This window comes from Hyla sarda, chromosome 3 (genome assembly GCF_029499605.1).
Source record: "Hyla sarda isolate aHylSar1 chromosome 3, aHylSar1.hap1, whole genome shotgun sequence".
In the NCBI taxonomy this organism is placed as follows: Eukaryota; Metazoa; Chordata; class Amphibia; order Anura; family Hylidae; genus Hyla; species Hyla sarda.
The window spans coordinates 309,645,578-309,666,001 of NC_079191.1; the positions used below are offsets into that span (position 1 = coordinate 309,645,578).

Sequence of the window (20,424 nt, forward strand, 5' to 3'; positions counted from 1 at the left end):
ATAAACCACACTAACTTTACAGCCCCTGTAGCATAGTTAAAAAATCCTGGAATACCCCTTTAAATGGAGGTTATTAGCCCAGTGTAGGAAGGGCCTAAGCCACTACCAGAAGATGTAAATGTGTGCATTTCACTTTATGGTAAGTTAAGGGAGATAGGTTGTTTTTAAAGTTGGGGGACTAATCAGAGGCATTCACCACCATATATTATGACCATCACATGTATAGCTCTGGGGGAGTGGAGATCTCTATCTGGAGTGAAACATCCCTATAAGAAAGCAACAAAACAAGAGGAAGTAGTCCAAATCATTATTGTCTTATAAAATAAATACCGAAACAAAGGAAATATATTCTGTAAAGAGAAACATTGTCTGAATATCTCCACATGGTTCATTTTCAGAGGAGTTGCAGGCTTTCTCATTCCAGTCATTCCATTGTGTACAATATATGTACAATATTACCCGCCCTACATAATGGCGGGTTTTAGAGCATTTACTAATTCTACCGCCAAAACAAACGCTAAATAATTCTGGCCTTGAAAATGTAGTTATTCACTTTCACACACTTTCCGCATACCAAGAGTGAAGTTAGACATTACAGTGCCAGTTAAACCGGTCATGGCAGCTCTGTACTAAATTGTTGGCTTACAACCTTTTCATGTTATACATTGTGACTTGTCTTGAAATAAACAAGCAGTTTGTGAGGCCGCAACAGTTTTTTGTATTCCCTCTAGCAAAACTGCTTTACTATACACTACAAATAGAGACTTCACAAAATCATATCTTAATGAAATGCTCATAAAGTATATTAAAACATTATTGTCATTAATCATCCATCCAGACAGGAGTTTATATTGCATCCAGTTGCATCGGTTCTGCCAGATCCAACTCATTCCATATACTAATCGTATAAATGAGTCCACTTTGGCCGGAACTGAATCCTGGTGCAATCTAAACTTTTGACATGTTTAAAAACAAATTGTATGACCTAAAATTTACCTAATAAAGTTAAAGGGGTGCTCCAGTGGCAAACTTTTTTCTTTTTTTTAAATCAGCTGATGCCAGAAAGTTCAGATTTGTAAATAACTTCTATTAAAAAAAATCTTAATCCAGTACTTATTAGCGGCTGTATACTAGAGAGGAAATTATTTTCTTTTTGGATTTCTTTTCTGTCATGAGCACAGGGCTCTCTGCTGACACCTCTGTCCATTTTAGGAACTGTCCAGAGCAGGAGAAAATCCCCATAACAAACATGCTGCTCTGGACATTTCCTAAAATGGACAGAGGTGTCAGCAGAGAGCCCTGTGCTCATGACAGAAAAGAAATCCAAAAAGAAACAAATTCCCTCTGTTAGCATACAGCCGCTAATAAGTACTGGAAGAATTAAGAATTTTTAATAGAAGTAATTTACAAATCTGTTTAACTTTCTGCCACCAGTTGATAAAAAAAATAAAGTTTTCCACCGGAGTGCCCATTTAAAGGAGTAGTGCAGTGAAAAATAACTTATCCTCTATCCTTTGGGATAAGTTATAGATTGCAGGGGGTCCCAGCAATCTACCAAATTGCTTCTTTTTTTTCCTCTGAAAAATGAAAGAAGCGATCAGATTGGAGGTTATGGACAAAGGATAGGGTATAAGTTATAGATAGCGGGGGGTCCGGCCGCTGGGACCCCCGTGATCTCCTGAGCGGGGCCCCGGCAGTCTGCCAGAAGTGGCTGTTCCGACCCCTGCAGGAAGCCGTATCTGTGGGATACATGGAGGATGCATATCGACCACCGCTCCTTGTGGGGGGGGGGGGGGGGGGTCAGCACGCCCCCTCCTGGCAGACTGCTGGGGCACCTTTCACGAGATGGCGGGGGTCCCAGCTGTTGGACTGCCCCTGTGATCTATAACTTTGGATAGGTGATAAGTTATCTTTCCTTTGGATAGGGGATAAGTTATCTTTCACTACAAAACTCAGTTATAATTAATTATAAGAGGAAAAATGTAGCACTTGTCCATAACAACCATTCTGATCACTTCTTTCATTTTTCAGAGGCTTTATTGAAAATAAAAGAAGCGATTTGGTTGATTGCTATGGGTAACTGGTCAACATTTCCTCCGCACAGGTTTTGATAAATCCTGAGCCAGATACTGAAATGTTCTTTTTTCTAATCTGTTTCTACTGTCTAAATGTAGGTTTCTTTTGCCTGAGCTGTTTTTAACATCATTTAGAAATATGCTTTACAGCATGACCATAGACAACATGTGAATTAAAGAACTACTGGACATTCTCTGTAACCGTTTAAGAGGTCATTCTACAGGAAAGAGAGATGCTGTGCTCTTTTGTGAATGATGGTGGATCCAGTATTATCTTTGTACTGCTGCCACAATATACTGTAATCCTGTCTGTGATGTGAACAAAGGTATTACTGTTTATCTGAAAGCTGAGACTTTGGGGGAGATCTATCAAAACCTGTCCAAAGGAAAAGCTGCCCAGTTGCCCATAGCAACCAATCAGCTCACTTCTTTCATTTTTAACAAGGCTTCTGCAAAATTAAATAAGCAATGTGATTGGTTGCTATGGGCAACTGGGCAACTTTTCCTTAGCACAAGTTATGACAAATCTTCCCCTCTATCTGTACTGAACGAACAGGAAGGTCTTAGCTTAGTTTTAACCTTAATGACCAGAATAAAAACTGCAAGATTTCAGGACCATTCTAACATATATGTGTATATATATATATATATATATATATATATATATGTATAGTAGAATGTAAGATTAGGAAAAAAAACACCAAACATTCCTTAACTTGCTAAGGACCAAGGGCGTACCTGTACGTCCTGGGTCCTTTCCCTTTCTATAAAGCGGGGCCACAGCGGGTCGGGCCCAGCCTCTAACAATGGCCAGGAGACCCGTGGCTAATCGCTGTGTCTAAAGTGAAAGTAAACTAATGCCGGTTAGCTCAGGGGTCTGTTCGGTACCGCTGCGGTGAAATCGCAGTGTCCCGAACAGCTGTAGGACACAAGGAAGGTCTCCTTTCCTTCCTCCTGGTGTCAAGCAGCAGAATCATTGATCAATGGTTTCCTATGAGAAACCATTCATCAATGTAAAAGATTAGTGTGTGCAGTGTTATAGCCCCCTATGGGAACTATAACATTGCAAAATAAAAATTAAATAAAGATCATTTAACCCCTTCCCTAATAAAAGTTTGAATAACCACCCAATAAAAAAAAAACGAAAAAAAAAAAAAAAAAAATGTGTAAATAAAAATAAACATATGTGGTATCGCCGCGTGCGGAAATGTCCGAATTATAAAAATAGATTAATTAAACCGCACGGTCAATAGTGTACGCGCAAAAAAATTCCAAAGTCCAAAATAGCTTATTTTTGGTCACTTTTTTATATAATGAAAAAATGAATAAAAAGCGATTAAAAAGTACGATCAATACAAAAATTGTACCGCTAAAAACTTCAGATCACGGCGCAAAAAATTAGCCCTCTTACCGCCCGAACGCAAAAAAAAAAAAAAAATATTATAGGGGTCAGAAGATGACAATTTTAATAGTATACAACAAAATCAAACCTATATAAGTAGGGTATCATTTTAATCGTATGGACCTACAGAATAAATATAAAGTGTCATTTTTACCGAAAAATTTACTGCGTAGAAATGGAAGCCCCCAAAAGCTACAAAAATTTGTTTTTTCTTTAATTTTGTCTCACAATAATTTTTTTTTTCCGTTTCGTCGTAGATTTTTGAGTAAAATGACTGATGTCTTTAGAAAGTAGAATTGGTGGCGCAAGAAATAAGCCGTCATATGGATTTTTAGGTGCAAAATTTAAAGAATTAGGATTTTTTAAATGTAAGGAGGAGAAAATTAAAAGTGCAAAAACGGAAAAACCCCTTGTCCTTAAGGGGTTAAAATATGGTTAACATGACACTTGATTTAAACACTAGGGGGGAGATTTATCAAAACCTGTGCAGGGTAAAAGTTGCCCAGTTGCCCATAGCAACCAATCAGATCGCTTCTTTCATTTTCAAAAGGGCCTGTGGAAAATGAAAGAAGCAATCTGATTGGTTGCTATGGGCAACTAGGCAACTTTTCCTTTGCACAGGTTTTGATAAATCTCCCCCAGGTCATTTTTTTATGACGCATTTACTTTAGTAAACAATGGGTAATTTATTGCAGAGGTCCCTTAGATACAAAGAAATATCCTATCCTATGCCAGTCCTATTTTTTATTTTTTAACTGGGCTTCAAATGTGACCCCACCCCTTCTCCCAAATATACGCTTTATATTGTATCGTCTAATTTGTTTCTAGATTCCAAAACCTAACACAGATGCTGGCTAAGGCTTGATTCACATCACGATTTTACTGTCCGATTAACAGACAAAATCGTACAAAAACTGATTCCCTGATATTGAATGTAATTGTATTCTAAATAATTGTTTGGTATCAGATTTAAAATCATATCCAAAAATCGTATGGTAGAAAATTTTAAAGCTTTTTCATCCGATAGCAGGAGGACGAATCTTAAAGGGGTACTCCAGTGGTTAAGATTTTTGGCTATATTGCATCTTCTTCTAATGTTCATGTTTTTGCAATTGACATGTATTATATGTTTGTGTAGCATGTGTCTTTTTTTCTTACCTGTTTGTGGGCCAGGAAGTTCTGTAGTTCTGTGTTGGATCTCTTACTGTTGTCCACATGTTAGGATTAGGCTGTGGACAACATGTCATGGCTTTTTTTTTCTCTGTTCTTTCAGAACTGCATACGAGAAAGAAGCCATGCCCCCTCATCTCCCCCCGCCTGGAGGACGCAGGTGTGCATGAGAGATAAGCCACACCCCCTCATCTCCCCCTCCTGGAGGACACAGGTGTGCGTGACAGAAAGAAGCCAGAGCAGGGGGAGAGAGAGGACATACTTTTGAGGACGCAGGTCTGCACTGAAAGAACACAGAGAAGATAAGAGTGTTATCTGAAGGGGAGGATAACAAAGTGCAGGGGATGGGGATGTATAGACTGCAGGGGAATAAATCACGGACTGGGGATGATTTCTGTGTGTGAAGTGGGGCAGGGGGGGGGACTCCTGAATGACACATGCTGGGAGTTGTAGTCCCTGTTATTTGTGTGTATGCTAGTGTTTACAAACCAGTGTTCCTCCAGCTGTTGCAAAACTACAACTCCCAGCATGCCTGGACAGACTTTGGGCATGCTGGGAGTAGTAGTTTTACAACAGCTGGAGGCACACTGGTTGGGAAGCATTGTCCTAGCCCATTCAGCATACACATCATGTTACACCAGTGTTTCCAAACCAGTGTGCCTCCAGCTGTTGTAAAACTACAACTCCCAGCATTCCCTGACAGCCTTTGGGCATGTTGGCAGTTTGTTTTCCAACAGCTGGAGGCACACTGATTCGGAAACACTGGCCTAGCCTATTCAGTATATTACAAACAAAGTGCATTGTTTCCCAACCAGAGTGTCTTCAGCTGTATCAAAACTACAACTCCCAGCATGCCCGGACAGCTTTCGCTGTCCGGGCATGCTGGTCGTAGTAGTTTTGCAACACCTTGAGGCACTCTGGTTGGGAAACACTGGTGTATGCCCTATAGAGGTGGGGTGAACTACAACCCCCAGGAGACTACAGAGGCAGCATGCTGGTGTTATACCACAGACTGAAGACTCCTGAGTGACACATGCTGGGAGTTGTAGTCCCTTTTGTGTGTGTATGCCAGTGTATCCCAACCAGGGCTGATTATATTAGTGTGCTGTGTATAAGGGTGCCGACTCGGGAAAATAGTAGAGTGGGTAAAGGGCAGAACAAACAAACAAAAAAAAGGAGCTCCCCCAAACCAGCAAGGCATGTGGCATGCTGGGATTTGTAGTTTTCAGCACAGCAAGAAACAGGAAATAGAAGCACAGATAGAAAAACAAAGTGGGGGATAAAAAGACAAAAAGAACAGAAATAGAGTCGCCTAAACAACAAGAATAGAAATAAAACAAAAGAAATAGGGTAAGTCAAAAACGGAAAAACACGTTGACCACTGGAGTACCCCTTTAACATTTCTAGCATCTTCCAGAGTAATCCGTGGCTAGTGCGGATGTGTAAAAAAGAAAAAAATATATATATATTTATGTGCGATAAATCTGATGAAATTTCACTGTCACATGATTCAATACGATTTACATAGACCATAATAATTTAAAAATTGTTCCCGATTTTAATCAGATTTTGAATCTGGGCAAAAAATTATGGTCAACCACGATTTTACCCCTGACATAAAATGGTGCAAAATCTGATGCGGATCAAAACTGATGCATGTGTTGACTATGATTACTGAATGGAAGTCAATGGATACCACTTGGCATACATTTTTGTACAATTTGAAAGTAAAAAATCTTGAGAAAATGTAGGATGGTAAAATCATCATGTGAACCCACCCTAAGCTCAATGGCTACTTCAACATGAAGACATAGCTGTGTATAGCTTACCAGCATAGTGCTGTATCATTCGACTTTCAGTAGATTTTCAGTCTTATAACTTTTAAATCAAACATTATGATATTTGTACTTCTGCATCGTCTTTTTAAACACTTGCCATTCTTCTTCGTTATATTAACCCCTTAAAGGGGTACTCTGCCCCTAGACATCTTATCCCCTATCCAAAGGATAGGGAATAAAATGTCAGATCGCCGCGGTCCCGCTGCTGGGGAGCCCCAGGATCCCCTCTGTGGCACCCCGCTATCATTACAGCACAGAGCGAGTTCGCTCTGTGCGTAATGACGGGCGATACAGGGGACAGAGCAGCGTGACGTCATGGCTCTGCCCCTCGTGACTTCACGGCCCGTCCCCTTAATGCAAGTCTATGACAGGGGGCGTGACGACCGCCACGCCCCCTCCCATAGACTTGTATTGAAAGGGGCGGACCGTTACATCACGAGGGGCGGAGCCGTGACGTAACGATGCTCCGGCCCCTGTATTGCCCGTCATTACGTGCAGAGCGAACTCGCTCTGTGCTGTAATGATAGCGCAGTGCCGCAGCGGTGATCCCCGGCGTCCCCAGCAGCGGGACCGCGGCGATCTGACATCTTATCCCCTATCCTTTGGATAGAGGATAAGATGTCTAGGGAGGAGTACCCCTTTAAAGACACAGAGAATTTATTTTTGCGTTTTAGTTTTTTCCTCCACGCCTTCTAAAAATAATTTATATTTCCATCCAAAGACCCATAAGATGGCTCGGTTTTTTTACGTGACCAATTGTACTTTGTAATGACATCACTCATTTTACCATAAAATGTATGACAAACCCAAAAAATTATTTGTGTGAGGAAATTGAAAAGAAAACTGAAATTTTGCACATTTTGGAGGGTTTCGTTTTTACACTGTACACTTTACGGTAAAAATTACATGTTTTCTTTTTTCTGTGGGTCAATGCGAATAAAATGATACTCATGATTACATCCTTTTTTTTTATTATTGCACGGCTTTTAAAACAACTCAAACTTCTTTCACAAAATAACTGTTTAAAATTGCCCTATTTTTACCATCTATAACTTACAAATTTTTCCATATACAGGGCTGCATGAGGGCTCATTTTTTGTGCCGTGATCTCTAGTTTTTTGGGCACTCTATATCTGAATACTTGATCGCATTTTATTAATATTTTTTTGAATGTGATGTGACCAAAACACCGCAATTTTGGGCTTTTTTCTTTTAACATATCATTTACATTATATTTTGATAGTTCGGACATTTACACATGCAGCAAAATGAAATATGTTTATAAAAAAACATTTTTACGCTTTTTTTTTGGGGGGGGGGTAACATGGGAAAAAGGGGCAATTTACATTTTTATTGGGGAGGGGCTTTTTTTTTTTTACACTTTTTATGTCCCAATAGGGCAGTTTTTCTCAAGCGTGGTCCTCAAGTACCCCCAACAGGTAATGTTTTCAGGATTTCTTTAGTCTTTTACAGGTGATATAACTGTGGTGATGCCTGATTCACTGACCATAATTGTATCACCTTTGAAAGACTAAGGATATCCAGAAAACATGATCTGTTGGGGGGACTTGAGGACCGCACTTGAGAAACACTGCAATAGGGGACTATTTATAGCAATCATTTGATTGCTAATACTGTTCAGCGCTATACATAGGCATAGCACTGATCATTATTATCTGCAATCTTCTTCTCTGGTCTGCTCGATGTCAGACCAGAGAAGAATAGGCCGGGGGATGCACAGAGGCAGGTGAGGGAACCTCCGTCCGCCATCTTGGCTGATCTGATTCCCCCCTGGCCGTGCTGCGGGCAATCAGATCAACAATTTAAAATGCAGCATTGCCACAGATGCCATGATCTGTATTGATCACAGCATCTGAGGGGTTAATGGTGGACATCAGTGCGATCACTAATGTGTGCCGTTACCAGTGCATGATGTGAGCACAGCTCCGCTGCTTGCATCATGTATAGGATGTAAATGTACATCCTGGTGCGCTGTCACTTTTACATCCTATGTCCTTAAGGGTTAAACTTATTTGAGCAGGAAGGAACACAGCATCAGCTTCACAACAAAAGATAGCCATGGTCGATTCTGTGAACTGCTGCTGCTCATAATAATGACAAACTAAAAGAAGAGTGGAGAAGAGATTATATACAGAAGGCCGCACTGTATAAGTATTAAAGGGGTATTTCGGGCAAAAACATTTTATACCCTATCCTAAGGATAGGGGATAAGATGTCTGATCGCCGGGGGCCTGCCGCTGGGACCCCCGCAATCTCCCTGCAGCACCTGCATTCTATGCGTGAGCTGCGTCTCCAGTTTCAGAAACCTCCGGGTTTCTGGGACTGGGGAAGTGACGTCACGTCACGCCCTCTCCATTCATGTCTATGGGAGGGGGCATGACGGAGGTTTCCGAAAATGGAGACGCAGTTTCCGCATAGAAAACGGGTGCTGCAGGGAGATTGCGGGAGTCCCAGCTGTGGGCCCCCCGTGATCAGATATCTTATCCCCTATCCTTTGGATAGGGGATAAAATGTTTTTGCCAGGAATACCCCTTTAAGAACTCAAGTATTTCAGCCACTTTTTGAGTGGTCATGGATAAAAGGAAAGCCTAGGTTTTACATTTCCCATTTTTTCATTCTCGTTACTCAATTCCGTTGGAGTTGGGGTGGTCTTCTCAAAGAAAATGGCAACTATACATAATCTCTGGTGGACTAAAAATCTGTCACACAGCAATTCTTGACAATGGGGCAGCCTTTTTAAATGGGTGGTCTTTTATGTTGGGAATCACATAGGCCATCAACTGGAGGGAAATTGTTTGAAATTACAGTATCCAAACATTCTGAATGTGTTAGTAAAATCAAGACTTTTCTTTCAGGTTTGTGGTGGTAATACCTCATCTTTTAATGTGCAAGGGATTTAGAGTGTTAATTTTGGTTCTTGAAGATAGACCATAGACAGTTATGACTTAATTTTGAAATTACTTCTATTACTTCTATTTAAAAAGCTTAATCCTTCCAGTACTTATCAGCTGCTGCATGCTACAGAGAAAGTTCTTTTGTTTTTAAGTTTTTTTTCTGTCTGACCACAGTGCTCTCTGCTGACACCTCTGTCCATGTTAGGAACTGTCCAGAGGAGGAGAAAATCCCCATAGCAAACATCTCCTGCTCTGGACAGTTCCTGACATGGACAGAGGTGTCAGCAGAGAGCATTGTGGTCAGACAGAAAAGAAATTTAAAAAGAAAAGAACTTCCTTTGTAGTATACAGCAGCTGATAAATCCTGGATGGATTAAGATTTTAAATAGAAGTAATTTACAAATCTGTTTACCGTTCTGGCATGAGTTGATTTAAAAAAAAAAATGTTTTTCACGTGGCAAACTTTTTTTTTCTTTTTTTTAAATCAACTGGTGCCACTGATGTCACAACCACAGTGCTCTCTGCTGTCCATTTTTGGAACTGCTCAGAGCAAAAGAAAACCCCCATAGCAAACATATGCTGCTCTGGACAGTTCCTAAAATGGACAGCAGAGGTCAGCAGAGAGCACTGTGGTCGTGACATCAGAGAAATCCTAAAAGAAAAGCATTTCCTCTGTAGTATACAGCCCATAAAATGTATTGGAAGGATTAAGATTTTTTAATAGAAGTAATTTACAAATCTGTTTAACTATCTGGCACCAGTTGATTTAAAAAAAAAGTTTTCCACGGGAGTACCCCTTTTAAACTTCTGAATAATATGTTCAACTTTAGTCTCAGGGACGTCAAGCTGCTTGGAGATGGTCTTAAAGGGGTACTCCGGTGGAAACCTTTTCTTTTTTTTTTTAAATCAACTGCCAGAAAGTTAAACATATTTGTAAATGACTTAGGGACATAGAACTCTTAAGGACATAGGGCATACCTGTACGCCCTACGCCCGGTCCCGGTGTTAAAAACGGGGTCACACTGTGACCCCGCATCACACCGGGTCAGTCCCGGCTGCTAATCATAGCCGGGACCCTGGGTTAACAGCGCGCGGCATCGATCGTTGTGCCGCGTGCTGTTAACCCTTCAGATGCGGCGATCAAAGTTGACCACCGCGTCTGAAAACGAAAGTAAACGCTTCTCGGCAGCTCAGTCGGGCTGATTGGGACATCGCGATAAAATCGCAATTTTGTTTAAAAAAAGAGTTTGCATTTTTTAATGTAGTGCAATAATAGAAAAACAAAACAAATTGGGTATCCTTTTAATCGCATTGACTTATCAATTTTTTAGGGTACATTTTATAGTAAAATGAAAGGTGTCATTATAAAGTACAATTGATCGTGCAAAAACAAGCCCCATATGGCTCTGTAAGGGAAAAAATTTATAGAAGACGAAGAAGAAGAAAAAAACGCAAAATTAAAACTATGTGTCCTTAAGTGGTTAATTAAGGTTCTGGAGGGATGCCTTTTTAATAAAAAGTTAGACGCACAAAACAAGAGGCCAAACTCTTGGGGAAATTGGGGGAAGATCAGGTGCAATGTAAGAAAATATTTGTAATAAAAACAAAGTAGAAGTTTGGGACATATTTACTGCAGATGAGGTTGGTAAATTCCCAGTAATAAATGTAAAAATTCTTAGGATAAACTATATCTGGCCTAAGATGGAAAAAGGGAAGACTAGGTAGGCCAGAATCTGTAGAGAAAAGAAAAGAAAGGACCGACGGACGGCAATAGATCGGGTGGTGGGTGGGGGGGCAACTCCACGGGGCTTATAGATGGCCGCTCACCTTGAGATCTATGCAAAAAAGCATATCACCCACGATATAATCGGGGTACTGTAGTGCGAGTCGCTGCTATGCCAATGGGTTGCAGGAGGAAACAAGTCGTCCTGGGAGTCAATATTAGAAGTAGAGCAGAAAAAAACCCTCAGGTATGGCGCTGCAGACTCTTGTAGACAGATAAGGTGGATGCCAAAGGTAATAGGAAAGTCCTCAGCAGGACATTTTATTAAAAAAAACAATAAAATGGACAAGATTACGCGTTTCGGGAGGATCCCTCCTGATCTGAGGAAGGGAGGGATCCTCCTGAAACGCGTAATCTTGTCCATTTTATTGATTTTTTAATAAAATGTCCTGCTGAGGACTTTCCTATTACCTTTGGCATCCGCCTCATCTGTCTACAAGAGTCTGCAGCGCCATACCTGAGGTTTTTTTCCTGCTCTACTTCTAATAGGTAGGCCAGAGGTCTTTTTCTGCTGTCAGTCTCTATGTTTCTATGTATCGTAAGAGGGCACAATAATGTCGGTCCTTACACTGAAGACATGGATCCAAATGTTAAATGTTATATAGTAATTGACTCAAATTGAAAAAGTTTCCTCTGTGCTTCCTAGTTAATAGTAAGTTTAATGTCACAGTTTACACCTATGTAAGAGCTGCTTTCAGCTAGAATTAGCAGTAGTTGGTTGCTTGTGTTGGGTTATACCTGTGCCCAATTGCTATTTATTTTCATAACAATGCAAATAGAGCAATGAAGCAAAATGGAACAATGTCTTTCAGCACTTTGCAAAATTGCACAAAGTTCACGTAAACAGTTTTCTGTTTTGTTGAGAGAGATCACTTTACACACAAGGGCCCATAAAATTCTGTAGGACTGCTTATCAACAAAAACAGGCAGACTGTTTATGTGTAAATATTTACTGTGCTGCAGTAGAAGCTTTAAAAAGAAGAGGAAAAGAAACACGTTCTTCTGGTTTTCTTAATTGTTTTAGATACCATGAGGAGGCCTCCTAGCTTCACATAAGCAGGAAAGCACCATTACAAATGTTTCTAAAGCATGTTTTGGAAATAGTGGTTGGCATAGACCCAGATGCACCTTTAAGAAAATGCATATAGCTATTCTTGCTAGGAATGATGTTGAGTGAGGACAGACAAAGTTGTCACCATTTGTACAAAGTAGAAGTAGACCTCTTGGATACATAATGGCCCTGATTTACTAATGTCAACCCAACTCTTTTTCTCGGGTTGTGCGACCAAATTTGTGTTTCATAGCCCATGCGACACTTTGTGCAACACAATTTCTCGACCCAAAATACCATCACTCAGAGTGTTTTTTAAACCTGTCAAAATGGGCGTGGTTAGCCAAAAAAGTGGCATGTTCCCGACAAAAAAGAAAAAACACTCAAAGTATGAGGAAAAACTCACAGGAAAACGTATGAATTTTGCTTCACCAAAACCCAACAGCTCTGAGCTGTCGGGAAATTACTCAAAACCGATTGAATCCTACCCCCATCATGGAAAAGGGTCTGCTCCATATTGGGGGCAGTAGTAAAGGGGCTGAGGAATTGATCGCATCGGGTATCACTTCTGAGACCCAATCTGATCAGAAGTTATTAAACAGGGGAGCTGGCGGCATGCTCTGCTCCCAAGCGATGTACAGTGTACTTTTACTTTCATTTATTAATTCCCCGCCAGGATCCCTGAATGGCCGATACTGAGGAGCCATTCAGGGCTCCAGGTGGGGTTTTCAAATAAAAGCGCTGTGGTGGGGAAAGATATATAGAATCACTGGGGGGGGGGGGGGATGTATATGTCTGGCCCCCCGCAGCACTTCTATATATCTTGCCCCCAGCTGCGCTATATAAGTCTTGCTCCCCACAGCGCATTTATATAGGTATTGTACCCCGCAGCGCAATCATATGCCCCCCCGCAGTGCATGTGTATATATATTTTTTCCCTCCGCAGCGCTGTCATAAGCCTCTGGCAGCGCTATGAGTGAAGCATATTCTAAAAGCAGTGCATCTGGCCGGGAATCCGGCCCGATGCACTGCTGATAGAATACTTGTCATTCATACCGCTGCGGCGGCATCTGTATATAGATGCGCTGCGGGGGTCAGACATATATCCATATGTCTGGACCCCACAGCGCTTCTATAATCATATGCCTCCACAACACGGGCTTCCCGGCCAGATGCGCTGCTCTTTGAATACTTTTTGTTCATAGCGCTACGGAGGCATATGATTATAGAAGCGCATTATCTGGCCCCCACAGTGCTTCTGTGTACCTATGCCGCTGCAGCGCTATGAAAGTCAAGTATTCTTTCAACAGCGCATCGGGCTGGCTGGCTTTCCGGCCCGATGGGCTGCTAATAGAATACTTTTCATTAATAGCACTGCTGGGGGCTTATGATAGCGCCACGGGGGGGGGGGGGGGGTTTGTGGAGAGGGATATGGCTATATATACACATGCACTGCAGGGGACAATACCTATATAAATGCGCTGCGGAGGGCATATGATTGTGCTGCGGGGACAATACCTAAATAAATGCGCTGCGGGGGGCAAGATATATAGAAGCACTGCTGGGGGCCAGACATATACGCCGCCCCCCAATTCTAGCAATTCTATATATCTTTCTCCACCGCAGAGCTTCTGTTTGAAAACCCCGTCGGGAGCCCTGGCTCCTCAGTACCGGCCATTCAGGGCTCCCCGCGGGAATTTAATAAATGAAAGTAAAAGTACACTGTACATCAACTGGGGAGGAGCATGCCGCCCGCTCCCCTGCTTAATAACTTCTGATCAGATCAGATCTCAGAAGTGAGACCCGTTGCAATCAATCCCTCAACCCCTGTACTACTGCCCCGACATGGAACAGACCCTGTTCCATGATGGGGGTAGTAGTACAAGCACTAATGTTGTCTAAATTTACAGAGACAGACTGCTGTGTGAATGCAGCCTTTCAACATGTTACATTGTACAACTTTTTAAAATAATTTTTGACCCATATATCTTAACCCCTTAAGGACGCAGGGTTTCTCGGTTTTTGCATTTTAATTTTTTCCTCATCACCTTCTAAAAATCATAACGCTTTCAATTTTGCACATAAAATTCCATATGATGGTTCTTGCACCACCTACTTTGCAGTGACATTAGTCATTTTACCCAAAAATCCACGGCGAAATGGAAAAAAAATTCATTGTGCGACAAAATTGAAGAAAAAATTTCATTTTGTAACTTTTGGGGGCTTCCGTTTCTACACAGTTCATTTTTCGGTAAAAATAACACCTTATTTTTATTCTGTAGGTTCATACGGTTAAAATGATACCCTACTTATATAGGTTGGATATTGTCGTACTTCGTAAAAAAAATCATAACTACATGCAGGAAAATTTATGTTAAAAATTCTCATCTTCTAACCCCTATAACTTTTTTATTTTTCTGCGTACAGGCTGGTATGAGGGCTCATTTTTTGCACCGTGTTCTGAAGTTTTTTTCAGTACCATTTTTGTATTGATTGGACTTTTTGAATCAACTTTTTATTAATTTTTTCATGATATAAAAAGGGACCAAAAATACACAATTTTGGACATTTTGAATTTTTTTGTGCGCACGCCATTGACCGTGAGATTTAATTAACGATACATTTTTATAGTTAGGACATTTCCGCATGCGGGGATACCACATATGTTTATTTTTATTTACACAGTTTTTTTTTTTTATGGGAAAAGGGGGTGATTCAAACTTTTATTAGGGAATGGGTTAAATGACCTTTGTTAACTTTTTTTTCACTTTTTTTTTGCATTGCTATAGCTCCCATAGGGACCTATAGCACTGCACACACTGATCTCCTATGCTGATCCCTGCAAAGCCATAGCTTTGCACGGATCAGTGAGATAGGGGCTCGATTGCTCAAGCCTGTAGCTCAGGCTTGGGGCAATCAATCTACGATCGGACGCCGCGGAGACAGGTAAGGAGACCTCCGCCTGCGTCCCAGCTGATCGGAACATCGCGATTTTATCGCGATGTCCCGATCAGCCCGACTGAGCTTCCGGGAAGCGTTTACTTTCGCTTTCAGATGCGGCGGTCAACTTTGATCGCCGTGTCTGAAGGGTTAGCCCAGGGTCCCGGCTATGATTAGCAGCCGAGAACGATCCGGTGTGATGCGGCGTAGGGCGTACAGGTACGTCCTTAAGGGGTTAATCTGTTCTGTGTGTTTGCTTCTCATTTTCCTATCGTTAACTGGATGTTTCTGTAATCATTTTTGCAATACTGCCTGTCAGGGCAGAATACATTTAGTGAGACTATTACCGGCAATTTCGCGCACTTAGCGCTTCTTGAGGCCGGAAGAAGTGCTAAGTGCCCAAAATTGCCGGTAATAGTCTCTGAATGCTATGCATCGTTCCCCACCGAGGTCCACTGGCATCTCCAGATAGGAGCTTCGATTCACTAACCCTGCGGTGAGTGTGGATATCTTTGTTGTTTTCTATATACCCTATATCCAGGGATATGTTTCCATACTGTGGTTTTCTAGATGATCTAGGTCCCTTCTGTGACCTCAATCTACTGTTCATGCAGCAATATAGAAGATTATACTAATAATAATGATTGCTTTTCTAGAGGTCCTAACAAAAAATTATATATAAACTGAAAGAATGATGGCACTCACCGGTGATAGAACGTTGACTCTTTATTGGTGACAACCGGCAGACAACAGCACCGGGATGAGGGATGCCTGAGTAGAGATGAGTGAAGTTGCAGTGATTTGATTCATCACGAACTTCTCGGCTCAGCAGTTGCTGACTTTAGCCTGCATAAATTACAGTCATGACCGTAAATGTTGGCACCCCTGAAATTTTTCAAGAAAATGAAGTATTTCTCACAGAGAAGGATTGCAGTTTATTTTTATTTTTGCATACCTATAGATCACCTAGGTGCCCGTTGTCCTCTTGACAAAGCTGCGTTGCAGCGAAACAATTTTTAAATACAGTGCCATCTCCCTACCGCATAGCACACTGCAGGTGCATGCGGTGACAATTCAGATAGCATAGATAGCCAGGCAGGCATTAGTTGCAGATAAAAACACTACATGGAGAAGGAGTCACTGCAATTTTAATCTGTATGTCTTCAGTGTGAGAAATTACTCAATAATAAAAGTTAATATTTTATATATGGGAAATAGGGGTTTTTGTCGATCACCTAGGTGATCTAAAGGTATGCAAGATTGAATTACCCGCCATATATAGGTCTCTTGTATGGTGACAGTTTATTTTTATGTTTATTCCCTTTGTGTGTATTGGAACTAAACCAAAAAGGGAGGAAAAAAAGCAAATTGGATGTCACACCAAACTCCAAAAATGGGCTGGACAAAATTATTGGCACCCTTAACTTAATATTTGGTTGCACACCCTTTGGAAAAAATAACTGAAATCAGTGGCTTCCTATAACCATCAATAAGCTTCTTACACCTCTCGGCCCGAATGTTGGACCACTCTTCCTTTGCAAACGGCTCCAGGTCTCTCTTATTGGAAGGGCGCCTTTTCCCAACAGCAGTTTTAAGATCTCTCCACACGTGTTCAATGGGATTTAGATCTGGACTCATTGCTGGCCACTTCAGAACTCACCAGTGCTTTGTTGCCATCCATTTGGGTGCTTTTTGACGTATGTTTGTTGTCATTGTCCTGCTGGAAGACCCAAGATCTTGGACGCAAACCCAGCTTTCTGACACTGGGCTGCACAGTGCGATTCAGAATTCGTTGGTAATCCTCAGATTTCATGATGCCTTTCACACATTCAAGGCATCCAGTGCCAGAGGCAGCAAAACAACCCCAAAACATCATTGAACCTCCACCATATTTCACTCTAAGTACTGTGTTCTTTTCTTTGTAGGTCTCATTCTGTTTTCGGTAAACAGTAGAATGATGTGCTTTACCAAAAAGCTTTATCTTGGTCTCATCTGTCCACAAGACGTTTTCCCAGAAGGATTTTGGCTTTCTCAAGTTCATTTTGGCAAAATGTAGTCTTTCTTTTTTTATGTCTCTGTGTCAGCAGTGGGGGCCTCCTGGGTCTTCTGCCATAGCGTTTCATTTAATTTAACCCCTTAAGGACTCATGACGTACAGGAACGTCATGAGTCCGCTCCCGATCTATAACGTGGGGCCACGGCTGCCGCGCGCTATTAACCCTTTAGACGCGGCCTTCAATGTTGAACGCCGCGTCTAAAGTGAAAGTAAAAGTATGCCGGTTAGCTCAGGGAGCTGTTTGGGATACAGGACAGCTTACAGGACAGCCGGAGGGTCCCTACCTGGCTCCTCGCTGTCCAAATGCCGAATGACTGCTCAGTGCCTGAGATCCAGGCATGAGCAGTCAAGCGGCAGAATCATTGATAGTTACATAGTTACATAGTTAGTACGGTCGAAAAAAGACATATGTCCATCAAGTTCAACCAGGGAATTAAGGGGTAGGGGTGTGGCGCGATATTGGGGAAGGGATGGGATTTCCTATGAGGTTTCCTATGATGGGGTTTCCTATGAGAAACCAGTGATCAATGTAAAAGATCAGTGTGTGCAGTGTTATAGGTCCCTATGGGACCTATAACACTGCAAAAAAAAAGTGAATAAAGATCATTTAACCCCTTCCCTATTAAAAGTTTGAATCACCCCTCTTTTCCCATAAAAAAAAACAGTGAAAATAAAAATAAACATGTGGTATAGCCGCGTGCGGAAATGTCCGAATTATAAAAATATATAGTTAATTAAACCGCACGGTCAATGGCGTGCGCACAAAAAAATTCAATAAGTCCTATCAATGCAAAAATGGTACTGCTAAAAACGTTAGATCACGGCGCAAACATTGAGCCCTCATACCGCCCCTTACGCAAAAAAATAAAAAAGTTATAGGGGTCAGAAGAGGACAATTTTAAACGTATACATTTTCCTGCATGTAGTTATGATTTTTTCTAGAAGTACAACAAAATCAAACCTACATAAGTAGGGTATCATTTTAATCATATGGACCTACAGAATAAAGATAAGGTGTCATTTTATCGGAAAATGTACTGTGTAGAAACGGAAGCCCCCAAAAGTTACAAAATGGTTTTTTATTTTCAATTTTGTCTCACAATGATTTTTTTTTCCGTTTCGCCATAGATTTTTGGGTAAAATGACTGATGTAATTACAAAGTAGAATTGGTGGCGCAAAAAATAAGCCAGCATATGGATTTTTAGGTGCAAAATTGAAAGAGTTATGATTTTTTAAAGGTAAAGAAGAAAAAAGAAAATGCAAAAACGGAAAAACGCTGAGTCCTTAAGGGGTTAAATATCGATGGATAGTTTGCGCTGACACTGAGGCTCCCTGAGCCTGCAGGACAGCTTGAATATCTTTGGAACTTGTTTGGGGCTGCTTATCCACCAACGGACTATCCTGCCTTGACACCTTTCATCAATTTCTCTCTTCCGTCTATGCCCAGGAAGTTTAGCTACAGTGCCATGGGTTTGAAAACTTCTTCATAATGCTGCTCACTGTGGACAAAGGCAAATCTAGATCTCTGGAAATTGAATTCTAACCTTGAGATTGTTGATATTTTTCCACAATTTTGGTTCTCAAATTCTCGTCTCCTCTTTCTGTTGTTAATGCTTAGTGTGGCACACACAGACGCATAATGCAAAGACTAAGTGAACTTCTCTCCTTTTTATCTGCTTTCAGGTGTTATTTTGATAGTGCCTACACCTGTTACTTGCCCTAGGTGAGTTTAAAGGAGCATCACATGCTTGAAACAATCTTATTTTTCCACAATTTTGAAAGGGTGCCATTAATTTTGTCCAGCCCATTTTTGGAGTTTGGTGTGACATTTGCTTTTTTTCCTCCCTTTTTTGGTTTAGTTCCAATACACACAAAGGGAATAAACATGTGTATAGCAAAACATGTGTTACTGCAATCCTTTTCTGTGAGAAATACTTCAATTTCTTGAAAAATTTCAGGGGTGCCAACATTTACGGGATGACTGTAGTTCAGTAATCATGTGCTCCGGTGGGCTGGAAAAGGTGGATACAGTCCTAGGAGACTCTCTCCTACGACTGTATCCACCTTTTCCAGCCCACCAGAGCACCTGAAAGCTGAACAAATTTATGCTAAAGTCAGCAACTGCCGAGCCGAGAAGTTTGTGACAAATCGAATCACTGTAACTTCGCTCCTCTCTAGCCACAAGCGTGATACCTATTTCGTGCGCTGGATGCACTTCTTCAGACCAAAAATTGTATATTATTCAGTGATGATGGGTGATACAGTAGCATAGCAGTGGGGGCACTGTCATCAACCTCACATCTTCTCTGGGAGACATTTTTTTTGACATTCAGAAGTGTGTGTAGAATTAAGTTGCATCATGGAGGAATTTTGGCAAAAGGGTGTATGCTTGTTTGCAAATTTCCCAAATAATTACTTGTGGAGCAACCTGGTATGTGGATCTACATTTTTACGGACATTAATGTGGTTTGGTTAGAACAAGAACATTTGTTTTGCATTTGGTCCTAGCAGTCCTGAAGAGTTGGACTAAACATTTAGGATAGGTCTACAACTTTGGATTATGGATGAACAAGATAGATGGAAACACAATTTTTAGAAATGGCACAAAACAGACAGGTACAGCAATAACATTATAGACGCTGGGTTCACACATTTGGGGGCATTTATTGAAACCTGCACATAGAAAACATTGACAGTTGCCCAAAGCAACCAATTAGATTGCTTCTTTAAGGCCTCTGAAAAATAAAGAAAAGCAATCTAATCGGTTGTTGTGGTCAACTTTTCATCTGCACAGGTTTTGCTAAATCTCACCAATAGTATTTTAATGTGTATTTGGTCTTGATTCTGGTTAGTACTTTTAGCCAAAACCAGTATCACTATACACAATAATACTGGGTTTACTGATAGTATTTGGTCAGTTTTTGGTCCTTAAAGGGGTGCTCCGTCCCTAGCATCTTATCCCCTATCCAAAGGATAAGGGATAAGATGTCAGATCGGGGGGTCCTGCCGCTGAGGACCCCCGGGATCTCTGTTGCAGCTACACCGCTATCATTACTGCACAGAGCAAACTCGCTCTGTGTGTAATGACTGGCGATACAGGGGCCGGAGCATCGTGATGTCTTGGCTTCGCCCCCTCGTGATGTCAAAGCCCACCCCCTTAATGCAAGTCTATGGGAGGGGGCGTGATGGCTGCC

At 41.3% G+C, this 20,424-nt stretch overlaps 1 protein-coding gene across 8 annotated transcripts in view; it reads left to right on the forward strand.

Annotated features, from left to right (window-relative positions):
• The window catches only part of FAM120B (family with sequence similarity 120B), a 305,127-nt gene that overhangs the window by 71,560 nt on the left and 213,143 nt on the right, over positions 1–20,424 (forward strand). For 7 of the 8 annotated variants that reach the window (XR_008891441.1, XR_008891440.1, XM_056567028.1 and 4 more), the window contains one exon: positions 4,751–4,807. The exons of the other annotated variant lie outside the window; for it this stretch is intronic. Coding sequence is in view for 5 of the 7 variants with exons in the window: in XM_056567028.1 (XP_056423003.1) it covers positions 4,751–4,807 (57 nt within the window). In the remaining 2 variants the exon portion in view is untranslated. The remainder of the gene's footprint in view (positions 1–4,750; positions 4,808–20,424) is intronic. 8 annotated transcript variants of the gene reach the window in all.